Source organism: Cetorhinus maximus, chromosome 10 (genome assembly GCF_964194155.1).
Source record: "Cetorhinus maximus chromosome 10, sCetMax3.hap1.1, whole genome shotgun sequence".
NCBI lineage: Eukaryota > Metazoa > Chordata > Chondrichthyes > Lamniformes > Cetorhinidae > Cetorhinus > Cetorhinus maximus.
Window position 1 is genome coordinate 122525648 of NC_135888.1, and position 24740 is coordinate 122550387.

Genomic DNA, 24740 nt, shown 5'->3' on the forward strand with positions numbered 1-24740 from the left:
CACCGTGCTAAATGGGATAGATTTTGAACAGATCTAGCAACTCGAGACACTGTGGGCCATCAGCAGCAGCAGAATTGTACTCAACCACAATCTGTAACCTCATAGCCTGGCATATCCCCCATTCTACCATTACCATCAAGGCAAGGGATTAACTCTGGTTCAATGAAGAATGCAGGAGGGCATACCTGGTGAAGCTACAACACAGGACTACTTGCGTGCCAAACAGCATAAGCAGCAAGTAATAGACAGAACTAAGTAATTCCACAACTAACAGATCAGACCTAAACCCTGAAGCCCTGCCACATCCAGTCGTGAATGGTGGAGGACAATTAAACAACTCACTGGAGGAGCAATCTCCGCAAATATCCCCATCCTCAATGATGGGGGAGCCCAACACATCAGTGCAAAAGACAAGGCTGAAGCATTTGCAACAATCTTCAGCCAGAAGTGCCAAGTGGATGATCCATCTCGGCCTCCTCCTGAGGCCCCCAGCATCACAGATGTCAATCTTCAACCAATTTGATTCACTCCACGTGATATCAAGAAACAGCTGAAGGCACTGAATACTGCAAAGGCAATGCACCCTGACAATATTCCCGCAATAACACTGAAGACTTGTGCTCCAGAATTTGCTGCTCCCCTAGCCAAGTTGTTCCAGTACAGCTACAATATTGGCATGTACCCAGCAATGTTGAAAATTGCCCAGGTATGTCCTGTACACAAAAAGTATGACAAATCCAACCCAGCCAATTACCGCCCCATCAGTCTACTCTCGATCATCAGTAAAGTGATGGAAAGGGTCATCAACAGTACTATCAAATGGCACTTGCTTAGCAATAATCTGCTCACTGACACTCAGTTTGGGTTCCGCCATGGTCACTCGCTTCTGACCGCATTAGAGCCTTGGTTCAAACATGGGAAAAAGAGCTGAACTCCAGAGGTGAAGTGAGAGTGACTTTCCTTGACATCATGGCAGCATTTGACTGAGTGTGGCATCAAGGAGCCCTAGCAAAGCTGTAGTCAGTAGGGCTCAGAGGCAAAAATCTCTGCTGGTGGGTGTCAAATCTGGCACAAATGAAGATGGTTGTGGTTGTTGGAGGTCAATTATCTCAGTTCCAGGACATCACTGCAAGAGTTCCTCAGCATAGTGTCCTTGGCCCAACCATCTTCAGCTGTTTCATCAATGACCTCCCTATCATCATAAGGTCAGAAGTGGGGATGGTTGCTGATGTCTGTACAATGTTCAGCACCATTCGCAACTCCTCAGATACTGAAGCAGCCCATGTCTCAATGCAGCAAGACCTGGACAATATCTAGGCTTGGGCTGACAAGTGGCAAGTAACATTCACACCACACAAGTGCCAGGCAATGACAATCTCCAACAAGAGAATCTAACCATTGCCCTTTGACATTCAATAGTATTACCATCGCTGAATGCCCCACTATCAACATCCTGGGGGTTCCCGTTGACCAGAAACTGAACTGTACTAGCCATATGAATACTGTGGCTACAAGAGCAGGTCCGAGGCTCGGAATCCCGCAGCGAATAGCTTACCTCCTAACTCCCCAAAGCCTATCCACCATCTACAAGTCAGGACTGTGATTGAATATTCTCCACTTCCCTGGATGAGTGCAGCTCCAACAACACTCAAGAAGCTCAACATCACCCAGGACAAAGAAACCTGCTTGATTGGCACCCCATCCACAAACATTCACTCCCTCCACCACCAGCACACAGTGGCAGCAGTGTGTACCATCGACAAGATGCACTGCAAGAACTCACCAAAGCCCCTTAGACAGCACCTTCCAAATTCACGACCGCTACCATCTAGAAGGACAAAGGCAGCAGACACATGGGAATGCTACCACCTCGAAGTTCGCCTCCAAGTCACTTACCATCTTGACTTGGAAACATGTCGCCGTTCCTTCACTGTCGCTGGGTCAAAATCCTGGAACTCCCTTCCTAACAGCATTCTTGGTGTACTGACACTACATGGACTGCAGTGGTTTAGGAAAGCAGCTCACCACCATCTTCTCAAGGGCAATTAGGGATAGGCAATAAATGCTGGCCGAGCCAACAACTGCTAGCCCGGCCAATGACATCCACACCCCATGAATGCACAAACAAAAAATTCTTCTCATGCTGCAATAAGTTGGAAATAATTATGGTGTGAAGGCATAATTTCTCCAATGGAGTGGAGAAGACAAAAAAACTTGGCTGAAGATTTTGTTTGAAAAAGATACAGACATTTAAATGTTAATGACTTTACCTAGCCAAATAAGCCAGATCGACACAAGATATTTTCCCAGGAATAACTAAAAAAAGAATCGGCAAGCAAGTAAACATGAGTTGTAGATCAATCTTTCCTCAAGGTCACTGAAAGGTTGGCATTGGAGCAGTCTGGGAATGTGTTGCCTGTTGACTCTGGTGTTCCACTCGAGGAAAATAGCAAAAATAACATGACATTGAATTATACAGACCTGTAACGTGACTTAATCAGTGTTTCCTAAACTTCTCTGGCCACAGAACCCTTTCGACCTCCCAAGAATATTGATGGAAGTCTTTAGAAACATTCTTTTTATTATGCTGAGGAGTTAAAGCACAAGAAATTGTTTGTCTTGTGCAATAGGTACAAACATACAAAAACACTTACAGAAGTGTTTTAATTTCTTATTTATTATCCCGAATTCTCTTATGCAAAAAAGTAGTTAAGTCTTAACTTTTTGTCATTTTTAATTGGAGGAGTGATGCTGCTTCTTTTGCTCACAAGTTAGTTTAATATTAGGAGTGATGCCGGAGAGCTGGATTCCCCTTCCCCCTCCCCCCCTCCTGCTCGCCCCCCTCTTGCCCGCCCCCGCCACCCCCACTCACTCGCTCGCCCCCCACCCCACCTCACGCACACTCTCTCTCTCGCTCTCTCCTCCTCCTGCTCGCGTGCCCTCTCTTTCTCTCTCCCTCTCACTCGCTTACGCTCTCCCCTTGCACGCTCTCCCCGTTCTTTCTCTCTCTCTAGTGCGCTGTCTTGCACACACGCACTCTCCCCGCTCTCTTGTACGCTGCTCACTCTCGCTCTCGTGCATGCACTCTCTCTGCTCTTTCTCTCTCCCTGACACGAACGCACTCTCCACGCTCTCTTTCTTGCACACGCACGCACTCTCCCTGCTCTCTCTCCCCCTCCCCCTCCCATGCATGCACTCTCCTCCCTCTCCCGTGCTTGAGCATGCGCTCTCCCCGCTCCCCCTTCCTTGCGCTCGAGCGTGCGCTCCCCCTCTCTCATGCTGGAGCGTGCGCTCCCCCCCGCTCCCCCTCTCTCGCGCTCGAGCGTGCGCTCTTCCCGCTCCCCCTCTCTCGTGCTCGCGAGCGCACTCTTCCCCGCTCTTTCTCCTCCCCCTCTCTCTCCCTGCTCTCTCTCTGTCGCGCTCTCTCCGCTCCCCCTCTTGCGCGCACGCACACTCTCCCCATGCTAGCTCTCTTTCACTCACGCGCACTCTCCCCATTTTCTCTCGCGCGCGTGCGCACTCTCCCCCCTCTTTCTTTTCTCTAGCGCATACACGTGCACAAATGCACCAGCCAGTGCAGGGAGAAAGCAGCCTGTGATTGGACAAGCAGCTTTATAGCATTTTTCAAATGTACATCAGTTCAGTGATGTGAGTTGGACAGGCCTGTCCTACTCCTACACTCAGCGCACACTACCACGGATCCCATTGATATATTATATGGAACCCCAGCATTCTGTGGAACACAGTTTGGAAATTCCTGGACTAAATCATACCAAGCTGAAGGCCGCAGGTTCAGGTGTGCTGAGTTAGTGGATCACAGCTAAAGTGATGGTGGGGTGTTTTAATTCATCCTCATGCCACCGAACCAAGGAAGAAAAATCATGTGAGTTTTCTGGCCCTGATCACTGTCCAATGCTCCCTACTGAAAGTGCATTTGTGCAGGAAGCAGGTGAAGACAGAATTAAACTCGTCTTGGATGTCCTTAGTCATTGTTTAAGCTCATGCTGAGAAAAGTGAATAGGACAGGCTGCTGTAGGATGGCTGGTATCTGTAGAACCTTTCACTAGCAGATGTCATCACCCTCAAGAGAGCAGGAATGAACAATGTAGAAACAAATTATTGGCATCCATTGTCTCTCTTTTAAAGAGTTTGACTGTGAGCATGATTTACCCAAAATAAATCTTTAAATTTATATGCAGAGTCAACCACTTCCGATCACCAATGATCAATTCAAACTTTTCTATTCCACTCTTTATACCTCAGACACCTTTTCAGATCCTGATTTATTTTCACAATTTTTTTTTGATAATATAGACAACCCATCTCTAACGTCTGACACAATGAATGCATTAGAAGTACCCCTTTCCCAAGATGAAATACTAAAGGCAATTAAATCTATGCAAAGTATTAGGGCACCAGGGCCTGATGGATTTCCATTGGAATTTTATAAAAAAATTCTTATCACAACTTTCTTCATTATCATTGTCTCTGTTTTCGGAATGCTTTCTCTCTAAAACACTTCCTCCTACACTGCACGAGGCATCTTTGTCTATTCTTTTGAAGCGGATAAGGATCCATCTATCCAAGGTGAAATTATCTAAGATTTATCCAAATTTTGATCCAACCCCTGATAAATGTCATACTGCCCAAGCCCCCCTAATTCACATGTACTGGTCGTGTTCTAAATTGGCTTTGTTTTGGACACAAATTTTTAGATCACTCGCACATATTTTCAGTAGCAACATTGGGCAGAATTTTGCCCTTGGTGGGCGTGCAGGCCCCACCGGCTCAGGGACGGGTGGACAGCCAACCCCCGCCACTGAAACGGGGCCCGCTGCCATTTTGCCTAGCGGCCTGCCCAACGGGGAGCGCTATGCGCTTCCTGGGCTGGGGGGAGGGAATCCCCAACTGTCAAAGGGCGCTCTTTTGTGCATGCGCGTGAAAGAGCGCACTGCTCCCTGAGACTAAGTGCTGTCTCAGGGAGATTAGTGACAGTGCACAAAAGTTAAAAAATAGAAAAATAAAAATATTATTAACATGTCCCCCTCATGTGACATGTTGATAAAAACGACATAAACTTTTTAAAAACGGACATGAAACCTCATTCTGCCAGTGGATGAGGTTTCACGTATTATCAGAAGCCCGCTGGGGCTCCTGGCCTGCCCGCCAGCCTTATGGTTGGACAGGTAGGTCTTTAATGATCTTAATTAGTCTGTCAATGGCCTTAATTGGCCATTGACAGGTCGGGGGTGGACAGCTGATTTCGCTGTCCGCCCGCCTTCCTAAAAATTTAAAGGGACCGGGATGACATCAGGGGTTCCTCCCGACGTCATCCGGCGTCATTTTCCCATCGGCGAGCAGGCCCCGTCCCCAAATCGCCGACGGGAAAATTCTGGCCATTGAACCTTCTTACAAAATTCAGACAGATGCACTTGCTTTTTCAACATTATTGGCTAGACGTATTATTTTATTAAATTAGAAACAGTCTGCCCCACTTTCTTTTACTAATTGAATATGTGATCTTATGCAGAATCTTAAATTTGAGAAAGTAAAGTACACCATAAGAGGCTTCACTGGATTTTATGTAGCATGGCAACCTTTCTTAGATTACTTTGAGGAACTACAACTCTCTACTTTCACATAACTGACCCTAATTAGGTTGTATGTATTATATCAGATTAAACTATATCTGACCTATGATTGTTGGTTTTCTTATGATTTAGTTTTTGAGGGGCTGGGGGGGTTTTTTTTTCTATTTCCTTTTTCTTCTTCCTCCTACATCTCTCTTCCTGTCTTTCTCTTCCAAATATAAGTATGTTGAATTATTACTGTACTCATTTTTTTTTGTACAGTTGTTCATTATGACTGTTGTTAATAGTTAAATAAATAAATAAAAATTATATACAAATATATCTGAATCAAACATTTGAAGTCACAAGATGTTTCTGGTTCACAAAGTGGATTTATAGACCTCTTATAAGTACTGAAGGTACCCAAGTGTATATTTTCTGTTCAGCACAGCTCAATTTCAAGCTTAACACACTTGCATTGCTACCCTTTGTCTTGTATTTAGACAGGCATTAAGGTCACAGGGGAATGTACTATGATGCACTGAGCATTACTTTGAGTATTTCATTAATCGCAAAATATAACTGTTGTGCCAATTATAGGGAAGTGCACCGCTTATGATTCACTTTGATAAGTGTCAATATAGTTTTTATTAATTTATGGGATTTGGTTATCGCTAGCATGGCCAGTGTTTATTGCCCTTGAGAATGCGATGATGAACCGCTGCAGTCTGTGTGGTGTAGGTGCTGTTAAATTGATCCAGTGACGGCGAAGGAACAGCAACCTATTTCCAAGCCAGGATGGTGCGTGACTTGAAAAGGAATTTGCAGGTGTTCGTATTGCCATGTGCCCTACTGCTCTTGTTCTTCTAGGTGCTAGATGTTGTGGTTGGGGAGGTGTGTTAAGGAAACCTTGGTGAGTTGCTACAGTGCATCCTGTAGATGGCACACAGTACAACCATGATGCACTGGCGGTGGAGGGATTGAATATTTAAGGGGGTAAATTGGGTGCCAATCAAACAGGCTGCTTTGTCTTGGATGGTGTCAAGCTTCTTGCATGTTGTTGGAGCTGCACTTATTCAAGCAGGCGAAGAGTATTCCATCACACTTTTGACTTCATTGTTCCATCACTGGTGGCCATACTTTCAGCTCTTGAATTCCCTTCCCAAACCTCTACACCTCTCTACCTCTTTCTTCCTTTTAAGATACTCTTTAAAACCTATTTCTTTGACCAAGCTTTTGGCTATCTGCGCTTATATTGCCATACGTAGTTTGGTGTCAAATTTTGCATGTGACAGTCCTGTGAAGTACCTCAGGGTGTTTTATTACATTAAAGGTACTATATTAATACAAGTTTTTGTTGTTGGCTTGTGCCATGTAGATGATGGAAAGTTTTTGGGGAGTCAAGTGATGAGTTACTCACTGCAAAATTTCTAGCCCTGACCTGCTTTTGTAGCGACCGTATTTATTAGGTTAAGTTTCTGGTCAATGGCAACTCCCAGAACGTTGATAGTGGGAGCATTCAGTAATGGTTATGCCATTACATGTCAAGGGGAGGTGGTTAGACTGTCATTGAAAATGGTAATTCCTTGGTACTTGTAATCCACAAACATGTCACTTATCAGCCCAAGTCTTACTGTTGGTCAGATCTTGCTGCATATGGACATGGACTGCTTCATTACTTGATGAATTGTGAATGGAACTGAACACTTTCCAAACATCAACACACATCTCCTTTTCTGTCCTTGTGTTGGAAGGAATCTCTTTGACGATGCAGCTGAAGACGGTTGGGCCTAGGATACTTCCCTGAGAAACTCCTGCAGTAATATGCTTGGGCTGAGGTGATTGGTCTCCAACAAGCACAACCATCTCCCTTTGTGCTTGGTATGACTCCCACCAGTGGAGAGTTTTCCTCCAATTGCCATTGACTTCAATTTTACTAGGGTTTCTTGATGCCACACTTGCTCAAATACTGTCTTTGTGTCAAGGATAGTCATTGTCATCTCACCTCTGAATTCTGCTCTTTTGTTCATGTTTGGATCGAGACTGTGATAAGGTCTAAAACTGTGTGACTCTGGCAGGACTCAAGCTGAGCATTAGTGAGCAGGTTATTATTGAGTATTCTACCTGCTGCCACAAAGAACAGTTTCCCATACAATGTGACTGCAGGACTTTCAGGTAGGCTCAATTGGTATCATTTGTGGGTTCAAGCTTCATACCAGGAATTTGGGTTTGAATTCTAAGATGACAATATTGAGGGAGGATCAGAAAAAGGTTTTGGGACCATTTGAAGCATTGCTGTTATGTCATATCTAAAATCGTGTAAGATTTAAGGCATGTGGTTTCCAGATATTGCATCTTATGCTGTCCATCATCTCCCTGGTGGGGCAGCATTATAGATTGATTTTCCTAAGTCTTTGCTCTTTAAATTTATATTTTACAGTAATCCAAAGTACTTTGTAACCTTTCCCTATCCATACATGAATGGGCGACTTCATCTTGGGCACACTTTCTCCTTGTCTAAATGTGAGGTATGATTTATTTCTCTCTCTGTTACTTGGGATTGCGTATTATCATGGATTCATCTTACATTTTCAGTTGGCTTCCTGATAGACATTCTGTTTAAACAGATGGTGAGATGTTTGACAAGCTTTTTTATTTAGTTCAAACCTATGTTGCATTGATGTAATCTGGAAAGCACACGGCTGTGACACTTGTGGGTGATATTGATACAGAAATAATCCATGGCTTCTGTTCCTCTCCAAACAAGGAAAGGGTTACCAAATACTTCATGAATACAGTTCCCCTGTAATTGCACGGAAATAATTGTGAGGGCAGTCATGTCCGAACACCTTTGTGTATATAAATATATAAAAATGCAATTAAGGAAATTTTTGCAGTATTTGTTGATGCAGTGTGTAGAGTTGTCACCAAGAAATACTGGCAGGAACTAAGGCGTTCCCATGAGGCTGCTTGACTCCCAGTACCTACAAGTGTTAAGGAATAAACATTTAACTGCACACCTTCATGATATATGCTTTATTTTTCAGGAGAGTGAGAGAATGAAATTGGTTGTCAAATGGGGGTGGTTGGGAAAGAATACCAAGGGCAAAACTTTTGGCTCGGCAGGCAGCTGCATGCCCAACCCACTCAAGCATAAAATGACGTGTGTTGACATCGGACGAGCATCGCAGTCACGCGATATTTCGTTCGGCAGGCATGCACTAGAGTCGGCAGCGAGCCCGCAGACAATTAAAAGGCCTTATTAAGGCTATTAAATTATCAATTAAGTTGAATTTTTCGCTGCCTGTCCAACCTTACGGTTGGCGGGCAGGCCAAGCGGCCTTTGTACCTTTTAGGAAACCTCATCCACAGGCGGGATGAGGTTTTCTAAAGCAATTAAAGATGAAATTAAAATCTTAAAACTTAATTAATAACATGTCCCTGCTCATGTGACAGAGTCACATAAGGGGACATGTTTCATTACATTTTTATTTTCTTTATTTTTTTATGTAGCTCTTCACCTCCCTGAGGCAGCTCTGTGCCTCAGGAAGATGATGAAGCACGCATTTGCGCGCAAGTGCGAAGTTTGTGCTCGCCCGCTCACCATTTCCACCCACCACCCCCCCACCCCGAACCCCCTCTGGCACAGGCAGCGCTGCCCTTCACATTTCATACTGGGTGGGCCTTAATTGGCCCACCAGCATGAAATCGCCTTCCCACCTTGATCGCGGGTGGCGGTAGGCTTCCTGACCGAGCCCGCCTGACGTGGGTGAAATTCTGCCCCAAGTTACTTCTCAGTGAAGGAGCAATTTGCTAGTCAGTAGAGGGAGCCCAGAGTGTTTCTCAGTAACGCTGGAGCTCTGAATGTCTTGTTAATGGGAAGTGAGGGAAGGTTAGATTTCTACTGTAGGAGTAAGAGTGATGGTGTCTTCTACTGAATTTAGGAGACTCACACTTCCTTCTCTTCAGCAGTGGAGATGTCTCAAGTTTCCTAATGAGGTGGTGAGGATGTAAGGCTAAGGGAGATAGAGGTCATTGAAATGAGAGACGGATGGGAATTTTTTAAACTAATAATTCAGGCAAAGATCGATTTACAGTCTAGTTTAGCTTCTGAGAGTCCATTTTAAATTAAGTTTGGTGTTGGAAACTCATTGCTTTTCCTACTGCTATTTTTGAGGTACATTTGAGTGTTGGAAGGTTGCAGCAGCTAGACTTTTCTAAAATGGGGACAGGGAAAGTTGTTGCAATGTACTGGTTAGGTAATGGGGAAATAAACAGGAGTTAGCAGCAATGCACTTGCATTTCAGTGAGGGGAATACCTAAACCATTTCAAAGCAAATTCACTGTCAGGGGAACATGCATTTTTGAGGTAAAGTTGCCTTTGAGGATATTTGGGGGAAGGGGGCGTGAGTTATTAGATGAATCACTTTTCATAGGATTTACCATTAAGGAAGCCCCGTGAATTAGCAGAGTAAATTGTTAACTGTATAAGTTAAGGTTAGGTGTATACTGGGGGGATTGGATAATTACTTTGTGTACTGGGAGACAGTGGCTGGTGGTAATGTCACTGGGCTGGTAATTCAGGAATCTCAGGCAAAAGCTGTGGGGCCATGGCTTCAAATCCCATCATCCCACCATGGCAGCTGATAGAATTAAAAATTCCTAGAAATGGTGCAATACTAGAAATACTGAACTAGTAATCCAGAGTCCCAGGCTAATGCTCTGGGGACATGGGTTCAAATCCTGCCATGGCAGCTGGTAGATTTTGAATTCAATAAGCGGTCTTGTGGATCAGTAGATTGTGCCTCTGTCTCTGAGCCAGAAGGTCTGTGTTCAAGTCTCTCTCTTAGACTTGTTGGCCACTGAAGGAACATTCATGACACAGTTCAAAGAGTTGGCAATCAGCCTGCTAGTCGTCCTAACACTTACTCACTATTTCCCAAAAAGGGGGAAAAAAAGCGCGTACAGGTATGATGCAAAGAGACACTTATTGTCACTGGTGGTGAGTTGTAGAGTTAGGAGCTGTACATTTGTAATATATCACTTTTTGAATAAATCTAAAACTGAGTAAATATTGGCTTCAGATCACCTTCAACAATTAGCTGTAAAAAAAAAAATTTAACATAAATGTCAATTCTAGTTGTCATGTGGTTGGGGGGTGGATACGGTTACAGGGATTGATACAACAACCTATTGTGCAATGCTAGAGGGGAGGCCACGGTTTATTAATGAATCACATAATCATTTTGCTCACAGCATCAACTGTAGGCATAGCTGCATTTGAGCGTTGTGTCCACCCACACCATTTTTAATGTATAATAAATTAGACATTTAAATCTGCCAACTTGATAGCGGTACAGATATCCATTGTAATTTGTTTTTTTTTTTCTTCTTTTGCCCCTTTTCCAGTTCTCTGTAGGATTTCAACGTTTAAAGGGAAAAAGATGCCTGTTTCCTTTTGGATTGCATTGCACTGGCATGCCCATCAAGGTTAGTTATTTATATTTAGCTATGTGTCAATCATTTTTTTTTGATCAGATTATTGAGTATATTGGTTAATGTTAGTTTTTATACCTTGGCTTTCAGTTTTTCTCATGTTATACTAAAAACACTAAACTTTAATTGAGAGTTTGTAATGATGAATACCATGAGCATAAGTTGCAGACCAAAGATGAGTGAAGGTCAGGCAGACCACATTGCACTCAGATATTCCATTCAGCTAAGAGAACAAAATGGTGGATTCTGAGTTTGATGTGTTTTGCTAGCAAGACTTAGCTAACCATAATCAATTTATTCTCAAACATGCATTTTTCTTCACACAGTCCTCTTATATAAAAAATTACTTGTGCAGTCTCTGGTGGCGTTCCGCAGATGACGGCAGCTGTCCAATCCAATTCACACTTCTTCATATGAGTGGAGGCAGTCAGTATTGAGCTATTTGATCATGGCCAGTACTGTAGCTGCCCCCAGCCCTGTATTCATCGATCATTATTCACAAATTCGCGCAGCCTCCTGCAGATGCCATTGGGTAACTATCAGAAATGATGAGCCTTGCTGGTTTTTCTTTCTCTCAGTTGCTTGTTTGGAGTACTGATACCATTTCCTCAACTTGGATTGACTTAGCTATTCAAACACTGACCATGGATTGAACCTGGGATTCACCAAATTGTAAAGCTTAGTACAACACTGTGCCCACCGCACGCGCGCGCGCGCACCCCCACCACCACCACCACCACCGAAACTCATTTTAAAACTGGAAACAAATCTTTGTTTTGAGCTCCATAAGTAGTGCAGTGGGCAAACAGAGTGTTTGTTGGGGGTACTGAGCCATAAAGGCCAGAATTTCACAATGATCTGAACTGAGTTGGCTAGTAAGAGGTGGCCTCTGCTTAGTGCATCCTCATACCAGATGAAATATTTGATTTAGGAGCTAACCATGTGGGAAACACAAGCAATTCCATATCGGATGATGCAATTATAACCTGCATTTAGAGCTTTTTGATGCTGCACCATCAAGGCAGGAACAAGATATCACTTCAGGAAGAATATTGCAACTTTTAAAATAGAAGCAAACATGGATGGCAAGCAATGCCTTGGATACCCAAGGTAAAAAAAACAATGGTCACTGAAATACAAAGTAGCATGGTAGCATTTCATCTGCAGTCCTTTATCAGAATCTGGTTTACCTGTACATTTCCAACACTTTCTCGTTTTATGTAACTTTGCCAATATTCAGTGCTTTGGGTGTTGTCACTTGAGTACCCAATTCATCTCACGAGTGGCTTTCTCTTTCTTTGTGTTAGGCCTGTGCTGACAAACTGAAGCGGGAGCTGGAGTTGTATGGCAACCCACCTCAATTCCCAGAGGAGGGGGAAGAGGAAGAGACACCAGCAAAATATCAGGAAGAAGAAACTATTATTAAGGACAAGGCAAAGGGCAAAAAAGTATGCAATGTTTATCAGTGTTTGGCCTCAACTACAAAAGTTTAATGTTGACATTTTACTTGTGTTCAAGATAAAAATGTCCATTATGTTAAGATATGCAAATCTCCTTTTCATCTTTGTATTAAATAGCTAATAGTACAGTGTGCGTTAGTATAATGAGTTCTTGATCTCAGCTATAATTTTGAGTTCTTCTCAAAGGCAAGGGCCATCTCCAAAAGTTGACTTTGGAGTAGCAATAGTCTAGAAGCAAACTGCCTACACACAGCAGATCAGGCAGTTATATGGGAGGACCCCCAAAACTGAGCAGAAATTTATTTTTAAATGGATGGGTGAGTGATATTACAGGTAATTTGGGAACATTTAATGCATGTTGAGAGAAGTTTTACATTTAATAAGTGATAGCTTCAATTTTTGCTTCTGTAATTCGGCTATGGGTATGGATTGTTTGGAGGACACAAAGTGGTTATCTAGAAGATTGGTGACTATTTTAAAGTGGTGTATAATAGGCTTGGGATCTGTCTTGTGGTGTTACATATTTCTAGTCTGCACTAGATAACCTTTCAGGGTTTTACTGTTAAAGGACACTCCCATAAGTGGAATCTGTGTCTCCTTCAATTGGACAGTACCTTAACTGCCTGGTCTTCTAGTTAAATTATGGCCTGATCCAAGAACTTTAACAATAAGACCCCCTTCTGACAATACTGAATACTGTGATCTTGCACACAGCACTTGCAATCTCCTATCTTACAGGATATGCACACCCAGAGGGTTTTAAGGAGGGGATTCCAGAGCTTCAGCCCCAGACAGCTGAAGGCACAGCTGGCAATAATGGGGTAAAGGAAGTGGGAGATGCCCAAGAGGCCAGAGTTGATGAACATGGAGCTGAAGAAGATTACAGAGATAAGGAGGGATGAGACCATGAAGGATTTTGAACACAAGGTTGAGAACGTTAATTTAGAGGTGTTGCTGGACGTGGAAGCAATGTAGCTCAGCAACCACGGGCACCGGATAAAGGTGCAAGTTAGAATATAGGCAGCAGATTTTGGATGAGGTTAAATTAATGGAGGGTGAAAAATGAGATACCAGCCCGTAGAGCTTTGGAATGCTTGAGTGTAGGGGTAACAAATACGTGGGTGAAGGTTTCAGTGGTAGATGGGTTGAATTATTGGTGGAGATAGGTGACATTACAACAATGAAAGTAGGCAGTGTTGGTGATGGGCAGGATTTGAGGTTGTAATTTTAGTTCAAGCTCATTAGGATGCTGAGGTGCAAACAGCCTGGTTTAACCTGATGTAGAAGGGTGGGATGGGTGGCTAAGGAATACAGTTTGTGGCAGACAACCGGTCAAGCAACTGCTTCAGACTTCTCAACATTTAATTGGAGGAAATTTTGGCCTATGTAGGCCTGGATATTAACAAGCAGTTTGATAACACAGAAGCAGTGAAGTGATTCAGAGGCGGTAGTGAGGTAAAGCTGGATGTAAACAGACAGTAGTGGATAAATCGCTCATTTTACAATGGGAAGGAAAATCGGGTAAGGTGTATAACAAGCAGCTAATTGTCATTTCCCATCTTCTGCCTTCGTCAAAGTTAATTTCACCCCATTCTTTTAGTGACAAATTATGGAAGAACTAAGAATTGTTATATCATTACAATGTCACCCATTGAATTCGATGGACAAGGAATGTTACGAAATCCACTGAAGACAAGAGAAGAGAAATGCTTGTCAAAGTTTACATTCCTAATTATGTTTGAAGATTTACTTCTGAACAGCCTTCTTTTGGTTGATTTTATTGCTTATTTCATTCTTCTTGCACCTAATCTCCAGAGTAAAGCTGCTGCCAAGACTGGTGGGGCCAAGTTCCAGTGGAACATAATGAGATCTCTGGGCCTTTCTGATAAAGAGATTGTGAAGTTTGCAGAGTCTGAACACTGGCTTGATTACTTTCCAGCGATGGCTGTCCAGGATCTAAAGAGAATGGGGTTAAAGGTCTGTCTCAGTCTCTCCAAAAGTCAAAGACAAAGCTATCTGAATTTTTATTTCACTCCCATGTCGTTATTTAAACATCAGCCCTTTTAAGCTAATAAAATCCAGATATAAGCTTGGGGTTTGAGTAGTGCATAGGATTCGTATAGTGTCATTATATTTTAATCTGAGTTCCAAAGTAGCTGCTAATAGAACGTAGGAAATGTAAGAAATGTTTGTCGAATCAGTATGGATAAACTGAACCTGTTTTCCAGTGAGTATGACTTCCCAGCATGGAAACTCTCGTAATTCAATATTAAATTGGCATTCTCACTTGAGAATGGCTTATGTGGAAAATGGAAAAATTTTTGCTGATATGATGTGAAATTTTGTTTCCGGATTGAAGTTGACAGTTTTGGGTTGTTTAGATTCATCGTGGAATTTAATCCTAGATTATGTAAATTGTCACAGATTGACTGGCGACGCTCCTTCATCACCACAGACGTGAACCCATTTTATGATTCATTTGTGAAATGGCAATATCTGATTTTAAAAGAAAGGAAGAAAATCAAGTTTGGAAAACGGTATGGATTTTTGAGGTTGCTGCTAATCCAAATAGAATGTGGCTTTTTGAACTAATTTTAATAGACTTGTTCTTGTTGGGTGATTTCTTAGGCTTTAAAGAATAAGGCCATTAAGCTTGTGAAGGCACCCTCAATTATAATTTTCTGGTTATTTCTACGCTTATTAAACCTTAGTCAGTGACCCCAATTCCAAGCAGCATCTTGCTCATGTCTACTTGCCTAATATCAGTACTGATTCAATATACTGTATCAATCAATTAAGCCTGTTCCTGTGGGTTCCCACATAGTTTATTCCTGATCTCTCTTCTATCTCTGGGCAGTCGCTGTTTAAAAGTCAGATACTTACTCACAGAAGGGAAGAACTATGGGATAGTTTACAGAGAAAAATCTGTCCTATGCTTTCAATTGATTTCTTTCACTCATCCTGTGGATGTCAGAATACACCCATTTTCTAATAGTTGACAAGCAAAAAATTGAGATGGAACAACATCAAATTTCACCATTAACTATTGTAAAACAGTCAGAAGTTGCATTTCTGTAGAGCTCCTCACGTGTGTGTGTGTGTGGTTGAGCAGTGTGGTGAGTTAAAGGCCCAGCTGAATAGAAGAATTTTGAGGAATGTTTGATTTGGCATGGAAGAAGGAACTTGGCAGAGTTCCAGAGGCAAGTGCATACTGACTAAGCAGCAGCCAGTGGAGGCCTGAGTGAGGGGGCATAGGAAAAGCCTGGTATTCAAGTAGAACAGTGTTTGAGGGGGGTGGGGGGGTGGTTGTAAATTACTATGGTATTGTGGGGTACGACCATGAAGGGAGTTGAAAGTGAGATTAAGAATTTAACTCAATTTGCTTGGATACGAGAAGATGGAGGAACTTGAAAAGGACAAGGGAGATAGTATTCTGGGATTTAGTGTGCTTTGAATATGTGAGCTGCATTATTTTGATGAGTTGAAGCTTGTGGAAGATTGAAGCAAGGAGGTTACCCAGGAGCCTTACAAGGCATTTAAGGCATGGACTAGGATTCAGGTGGGTCGGAGATGGACAGTGCTGGAGATACAGATGAAAACGTTCTTGATAATGGAGCAAATGGGGGAGGAAGCTGAGCATGTGGGTTGCACATCAGAAAAATGTTCTGCACTGCCCAACTGTACTTGAGGTAGCAGCTGAAAGGCTGAAGGAGTTTAAACCAGAGGCACAGATTCTCGTAGGACCTAAAAGGGATGGTTATGATTATATTGACAAGGCAGAGAAATAAACAGCAGGACTGCAGGTAAAGAGGTGGCAGGCCTATAGTAAAGTCTGGATGTATTGAATACTGCTCCTACATTTCTCGAGTATCTTGGAGATTAACTGTAATCATTGGAATTGTCATATAACCCTTAAGAGATTTCAATATGCCCAAAAGTGTCTCTATTTTCCTTCCTTTTTATACAATGTTTTAAATTTGTTGGTGAGAAGCATTCTGGAAACAATACTTGTAGAATTCTTCCCTTCAAAGTAGTGATGGTGTGAATGGAAAGAGTGATTTTTACGTATGAGCTCTTCCTTTTTCAGATACACTATTTATTCTCCAAAAGATGGACAACCCTGCATGGACCATGATCGACAGAGTGGAGAGGTAAGAATGGTCGTAGTCATACTTAATATAAATAGCAGCATAGAGCAAAGGAAAAATCCTGGGACATTTGGGACCAGTTCCTGGCCCAGGCTGCTGGAAGTTCCCATTTTACCTTGGTGCAGTTAGTTGAAAATTATTAGGGATGCAGCTAATATTGCATCAGTGCAGAAAAGTCTGCAACTAAACTTCAGATTTTTGGCATTTTTGCACTGGATATTTTCCTTTAGTTCAGTGTCATAGATTGCACCTGTGAAGGAGGTCTCAAGGCTGCGCCTTTACTTGCACAGTATCTAGATAACTTTATTGAACACAGGATTAGAATGGAGAACCTTTGCCACTAATTCAGTATGATATCCTGTGCCACTGTGTGCTTTCCTCAGCTTTGGAAAGGAGGAAGATTGTAATCAGACTGTGCCTTAGACTATAATCTATCGGAGAGACTTATTAAACAGTTAACAGACCAATGATCAGTAGTAATTATATACTACAGTTCTTTGGAATACAGATGGTATTAAAAAATTGAACCTTGATGCAAGGTCCCTGTATTTGGTGGTTGGCTGCCCACTTAATACGGAACTTCTGCCCTGCCACAAACCGTGAAGGCTTCGGAATGACTCGTAAATTGGGCAAAGGCCTCACATCATCCAGTTGTTGACTACAAATTTGCCCAATTACAATGAATCCCTCACTACTCCCATCCCTGACATTGCAGATCTAATTCCTTCTTTGTGATTATGAACTTGTATCCGGTTGTTATTTACAGTATGATTCAAATACACCTTGCCCCATGTCTCTCTTCCACCCAGTGAATTGTCAAGAAATCTTTTTTGGGACTTTCTTTAAAATTACCGTTTGCTACCAACGCCAGATTGTATATCCTCTGCAGCTAGAGATTACCAGTTCTCTACAATGCAATATTAAAATATATTAGAAATCTGACTGAAAATGGATATTACTGAATCTGACTCAATTCTTCATTTAATGCTTCAAATATGTTGTTGTATTATGAGCCATTTCACAATCTCATTGAGAAACTTAGCTAAATTTGGATTATAGATGCCAATAGGATTTCTATGGGCAGCATTTTCCCTTCCTCGGGCGGGCAGGCCCAGGAACGACTACGAAACGGACCACCGCCCGCAATCGGGCTCAGACCGTGATTTCACGCAGACTGGCCAACAAACGGCCTGCTAGCATGAAACGCACGCCAAGCGCCTCGGTGCCGCTGGGGTGGGGGCGGGGGAGCACAAGCGCGGAAGTCTGCGCATGCACAGGGGAGCGCGCACTGAAAATTCCCTGAAGCCACAGAACTGCGTCAGGAAGCTGAAGAATTTTAAAGTGAAAAGTAAAGATCTTAAAAATAAGGGAAACATATCCCCACATGTGACTCAGTCACATGGGGGAGAATTTTTCCTATGGCGGGCGGGCTGGGCGGAAGCAGGTGGGGGCGGGCATGGAGCTGATCGTCGCCCGCGATCAGCTTCACGCTGCCAATTAACGCGGGCGAGCCAATTAAGGCCCAGCCAGCGTAACGCACAGCCGGTAGCCTGTGCGGGAGGGGAGGGAGAGTCGGGGCCTGCGCGAAAGAGCATCGCAATCTCCCTGAGGCACGGCGCTGTCTCAGAGATTAAGTAGATAATAAAACTTTTTTAAAAACAAAGTAAAAAATTATTTAAACATACGCCCTCATGTGACAGTGCAACATGAGCTGGGACATGTTTGTGAAGTTTGCAAAATTTATTTAATTTTATAAAAGACATTCAGGAAACCCCATCCCTCCCGTGGGTGAGGTTTCCTGAAAAACGTGAAGGCTGCTTGGGCTCTTCGCCTGCCCGCCAACCTTAAGGTTGGATGGGCAGCGTCGTTAATAAGTTAAATTACTTTTTTAATGACCTTAATAGGCCATTGACAGTTCGGTGGGCGCACACCCGCTGACCGAACTATCGAGATGACATCGGGATGCATGTCTGACATCATCTCCTGTCATTTTACACGTCAGCGTGTCGTGCCCGTCCCCGCATGCCAATGGCAATATTCTGCCCATTAACAGGAACATATTAAACATGATGTTTTAAAATTTTTATATTGTTTTAATTACTGTTGGAAGCCACATCCCGTCTGTGGATGAGGTTTCCTCAAAAATACAAAGGCCGCCTGGCCTATTTGCTCGCCGCCAACTGTAAAGTTGGATGGGCAGCAAAATCTAGGATTAAATTAATTGATTAATGGCCTTAATAGGCCTCTTAAGTTTCTGTGGGTGCGCTGCCGACTCTCGCATGCATTGGCGACCAAAATATTGCACGAGTGCGCGATGATGTCGGGACGCTAGCCTGATGTCATCACGCACTATTTTACTTCTGATCAGGTCAGGCGTGCGCACGCCCACGGGACATAAAATTCCACCTTATATGTCAAACTGGCGTGTCTCTTCCTCCCCAGACATGACTTTCGTTGAGTGACTTGTTCCTTGTTGTACTAAACCCCACAAACTGCATCACTTGAATTATGATTTCTGCCTCATGTTTTGTGTGGTTTTGTTACAGGGTGTGGGTCCTCAAGAATATACATTAATCAAAATGAAGATCCTTGAGCCTTATCCAGCAAAACTAAGGTAGCGTCTTCCCTTGTTAATCAGCCAAGGTCAATTCTCCTCAGTCTTTCTGAGAATTCAGGCCCTCATCTCCGGAAACAAACTGCTGCTACTGGACTTTAAATGAAATTTTCATAAAAAGAATGTACCATTCACAGAATACTTCAAAATTTGTTTGAAGCAAGCTAGCAAGGAAGTTAAAATCAGGATCAATCACCTTAAGAAGCACTTGGGCAGCTATACATGGCCACTGACAAATGCAGGGAACCATGTCTCCAGCTTATTTTCTTTTCGATCAATGAAGGTTATAGGGAATGTCTAATGGAGAAATGGGAATAGTTTACATTTTTGTTTAATGATGCTGGCAAGCTTTCTACATGTCGGTCCTTGCCCTTAAGTAAAGGACCTGTATATAGATTTAGGAGAACAGTAGGCATTGCTTGTCAGCTGTGGCTCAGTCGGTCACGCTCTTGCCTCTGAGTCACAAAGTTCTGGGTTCAAGCCCCACACCAGGGGCCGAATTTTGCCTTCGGTGAGCAGGGGGTGGGTCCTGCTCGCCGACGTGCAATATGACGCGAATGACGTTGGGGGGAACCCCCGACGTCATCCCGCCCCATTTAAATCTTCAGGAAGGAGGCACAGAGAAATCAGCTGTGTGCCCGCCGACCTGTCAATGGCCAATTGAGGCCATTGACCGGATAATTAAAACAATTAAAGGACCTGCCCGTCCAACCTTAAGGTTGGCGGGCAGGCCAGGAGCTCCGGCAGGCTTCTGAATAAACATGAAACCTCATCTACCGGCGAGATGAGGTTTCATGTAGGGTTTAAAAAACTTTAATAAAGTCTTAGTGAAATTTATTAACATGTCCCATCTCGTGTGACATTGTCACATGAGGGGGACATGTTAAGGATTTTTTTATTTTTCTATTTTTAATGTTTGTTCAACTTTCAGCGATCTCCCTGAGGCAGCACTTAGCCTCAGGGAGATGTGCGTTCTTTCGTGCGCATGCGTGAAACAGCGCACTCTCGCATTTTGCGAATCCCCCCCCCAGCCCGCACAGGAAGCGCATAGCGCTTCCCGCCGGACGTCACGCTGGACGGGCCTTAATTGGCCCACACACTTAAAATGGCAGCAGGGCCCCCTTCTCCGGCGGGGATCGGCTCCCTACCTGCTGGAGATTGGGTCGGGCCCGCCCACCCGGTAGGCAGAAAATTCTGCCCCAGGTCTTGGGCACACAAATCATGGCTGACATTCCAATGCAGTATGCTTAAATGAGACATTAAACCTAGGCCCCACTTGCTTGCCCTGATAGGTGTAAAAGATCCCACGGCAATATTTCGAAGAAGAGCAGGGGAGTTATCTCTGGTGTCCAATATTAATCCTTCAATCAACATTACATTGCTGTTTATGGGAGTTTGCTGTGTATTTGCTGCAGTACAATAGTGTCTACACTTCAAAAGTGCTTCACTGGTGTTTTTTATGAATTCCACCAGAATGTAGTTGTGTGTTTTTGTGTACATTTTAAAGATGGTAGTTAAAGAGCATTGTATGAAATTCATCTGAAATCTAGAATGGTAGAATAAAGAATAAGAGTGCAGCTTTATATATTGACAAAAAAAGGTGTGGTCCATTGTAATCAGTCTTTTTTTTTTCATCCAGTGGCCTTAAGGGACAAAATGTCTTTTTGGTGGCAGCTACACTGAGACCAGAGACCATGTTTGGACAAACGAACTGCTGGGTTCGCCCTGACATGAATTATATTGCGTTTGAAACGGCAAACGGGGATATCTTCATCTGTACTCAGCGGGCAGCAAGGAACATGTCCTTCCAGGGCTTTACCAGAGAGAATGGAGAAGTGCCTCTGGTAATGAATCTCATTGGAGAGGTAAATTCTTCTTAAATATCAATGATTGTATGGGCCTCTGGATTAGATGTCACCTTCTAGATGTTTTCATATTAAATCCTGGGGGACACCTTGTGATTTTGGCCAAAAATAGTAAAATATTCTGAGCAAAATTTCTTAAAATATTCTGACTATTGAAATGTTTTCAATCATTTTAAATTTTCTCACTAGGACATCCTTGGTGTATCATTGAGTGCACCCTTGACATCCTACAAGATTATTTATGCTCTCCCTATGCTCACCATTAAAGAAGACAAAGGTACTTTCATATTTTGTGCCTGTAGTTGGTTGACAAAAACATCTTGGTTCTTAAATTTCTGTAAAAAATACAACCTAAATTGAAGGTTTAAACAACAATTGATATTTTTGTTAAAATAAGTTTTTTTTTAACCCATTCGATAGGCACTGGCATAGTCACCAGTGTTCCATCTGATGCTCCAGATGATATCGCAGCTCTCCGGGACCTTAAGAAAAAGAAGGTACAGGTTCTATTTTTTATTATGTTTTTTGCTATATAGCTGACCTCCTATGCTGAAGGCATTGACTCCTTTCTAGACCATATTCCATCGGCACTGTATAATCTCCATTACCTCAGCTAATAGCCATTATATGTGTTTAGAACTTGCAAAAGCCCATGGAAATTCCAGCGAATATTTTGTGGAAGTCCTTGAATCTTTTTGTAACTGCATTTAAATGCTGAGAGTTTGTGTTGTACAGTGAAGAGTGCTTGAAAGTTATTATAACCAGAGGTAAAATGAACTACAATCTGCAATTAGAGTGCTGTACTTGAGATCCTGGAAGTGAGTCACAGAGTGGATTGTTTGTGCCTTTAACTTCTAATAGTCATGTTCATGTGGTTGGCCTCAACACTTAGTTGTTGACAAATTATTACACTGCAGTCTTTGGAAGGAGGGGAAGAGATAAGAGTTCAGAGCTGAAACTGATCCCATCCTCACTGACCCTCAAACTTCGAGCAGGAGTTGCTAAATATCAATTGGAACAAGGAATCTTGGTTGTTTTTTTTTCCCTCCCCCCCAACAGCTAGATAGCAGTTTAGTGATTTTTATTGGACCATTAACCCCGAGGCCTGGAGTAATATTCCATTGGTTGTAAATTTAAATTCCACTTTGATGGCTTAAGAATTTACATTCATTTATAATTTTTAAAGAGCGAGCTAGAAATAAAAAACTGATGCCCGTAATATTGAGTGGCCGGAAGCTGTCAGCCATTGTAAAAATCCAAACGGTTCGCTTACGTGTTTTAAGGAAGGAAACCTGCCATTCTTACCCACTGTAGCTTGTATGCAACTCCAGCGGTCAGAATTTTCCTCAGGCACTTTGCATGCTTTAGGCTGTCTGCAGTGTGGGCTGTTGTTCTGTGTGGATGCCTTTGCCACCTGAGTCTGTTTGCATCTTTGGCATCCAAAATGGTGGCACCACTCTATCCTGATTTTTGAAAGAATAAAAGCACTCTTGTTTCTTTAGGCATTGAGGGAGAAGTATGGAATCACTGATGGAATGGTCCTACCGTTTGAACCAGTGAGTATGCGTGAATGAAACTGAAAGCATAATTTTGTTTTTCAATGTGAATCAAACCTGCTTTTCTTTATGCTGATCCTTAAATAAAATATGAATTTTTTTTTTTAGCTATTCCAACAGAATTTCAATAGAAATTTGTTTACCTAGTCAAGCTCCCAATCTGTGCAGGTATAATCCATGTGTTTTTAAACTTTAAATATGAGACCTATTCTTAGAAAAGTTTAAAAATTATGCTTGACTCCTGCCGCCCTCCTAGATCTAACCCCTCAGAAGCAAAGAACTACACCATAAATTGGGTATACAGATAACTTTTTGTCTTGCTAGACATTTATCTCAACATTAATTAAAAACACAATCAGTCCCTTGGCTATATAAGGGTCTTACCCAGTATTGTAATGTTGAAGGGAACAAGCCAGGCACTAGAGGTCCTCATGAGTTTTGAAAAAGCAGATCCATGACAGAGGAGAAAACGGCATTTGCTTCATTGTTGTATAATGCATAGGCTCAGAATATTAATGTTTCACCGGTGACTTTTAATGCTGCTCTTGCTCTGCTGCTTGTTTGATAGATTCCTATCATTGAAATCCCTGGGTATGGGAACCTCTCTGCGCCAACTGTGTGCGATGAGCTGAAGATTCAAAGCCAGAATGACCGGGAAAAGCTTGTGGAGGCCAAAGAGCGAGTTTATTTGAAAGGCTTTTATGAGGGGGTTAGTAATGTATTTAAGCTCTTGCACAAGAAAAATATTATCAAAAAGAATCATGTGAATTGTTTCATTTTGTAAGTTGATTACCTGTGGCTTTATACGTGGGGAGTTAAGATCAAGAACAATCGTAAAGTGAGAGTTTCAGGGCAGGGATAATTGGATCATTACCTGCTGCTGTAATCCAACCCTTATTTTAAAGTTACAAACTTGAGGACAGAATTTTTTTATTTGTATTCTAAATTCTATTTCCACGTTTATTGTGTAAACCTGTCAAATTGTAATTACACTGCGCAGTGAAGCGACTGCCTAGATTAGGCATCAAGCTGTCAAGTGAGGCTTGAACTGTCAGTTGTCTGACTTCAAGGCAAGCTTATTGCCAACTAGGCTCAGTAGACATTTGGTTGAATATTCACAAACCTGTTTTCTTCTATAGATAATGCTTGTGGATGGGTACAAAGGACAGAAGGTCCAAGAAGTCAAGAAACCAATTCAACGAAAAATGGTTGATGCTGTAAGTATTGCCTTTGATTTATTCAGTGACATCTTAAAACCAGACAGTGTCAATTAGAAATTCTGATTGAAACATTAAGAAGTTAATGAGTGTTATGTAGAAAGCATGTTGCACTGAATTGCTGTGCTGTATCATAAGATGAGATAAGGGGTTAAACTGCTAGCTATGTTTGGCTTTCATGTTTGAGCTTCCCCTTTGATTAGTTTTGCATGGAATACAACATGTCAAGTTGGTAATGGCCTGCACCCCTGGTGAGCATTTATAGTCCTTGTACACCAATCACTGAAAGCAAGCATGCAGGTGCAACAAGCAGTTAAGTGGGCAAATGGTATGTTGGCCTTCATTGCGAGAGGACTTGAGTACAGGAGCAAGGATGTCTTACTGCAGCTGTACAGGGCCTTGGCGAGACCACACCTAGATGATGTGTGCAGTTTTGGTATCCTTAACTAAGGATATACTTGCCTGAGAGGGAGTGCTGCAACGCTTCACCAGACTGATTCCTGGGACGGCAGGATTATCATATGAAGAGAGATTGGGTCAACTAGGCCTGTATTCACTGGAATTTAGAAGAATGAGAGGGGATCTTATTGAAATGTATAAAATTCTGACAGGGCTGGATAGACTGGATTTAAGGATGTAGTTTCCCCTGGCTGGGCGGTGGGCGGGGGGGGTCTAGAACAAGGGTTCACAGTCTCAGGATACGGGGTAGGCCATTTAGGACTGAGATGAGGAGAAACTTCTTTACTCAGCAGGTAGTGAACCTGTGGAATTCTCTACCAGAGAAGGCTATGGAGGCCAAGTCACTGAATATATT

The 24740-nt window shown here is 42.7% G+C and overlaps 1 protein-coding gene across 1 annotated transcript in view; it reads left to right on the top strand.

Moving 5' to 3' along the window:
* lars1b (leucyl-tRNA synthetase 1b) overlaps positions 1-24740 on the top strand; it is a 79466-nt gene that overhangs the window by 8468 nt on the left and 46258 nt on the right. The window contains exons 3-15 of the mRNA XM_078551072.1: positions 8011-8098; positions 10980-11060; positions 12374-12514; positions 14342-14503; positions 14951-15063; positions 16614-16677; positions 19221-19288; positions 20928-21153; positions 21343-21430; positions 21574-21650; positions 22656-22709; positions 23278-23418; positions 23849-23926. Coding sequence (XP_078407198.1) covers positions 8011-8098; positions 10980-11060; positions 12374-12514; positions 14342-14503; positions 14951-15063; positions 16614-16677; positions 19221-19288; positions 20928-21153; positions 21343-21430; positions 21574-21650; positions 22656-22709; positions 23278-23418; positions 23849-23926 — 1381 coding nt within the window. The remainder of the gene's footprint in view (positions 1-8010; positions 8099-10979; positions 11061-12373; positions 12515-14341; positions 14504-14950; positions 15064-16613; positions 16678-19220; positions 19289-20927; positions 21154-21342; positions 21431-21573; positions 21651-22655; positions 22710-23277; positions 23419-23848; positions 23927-24740) is intronic.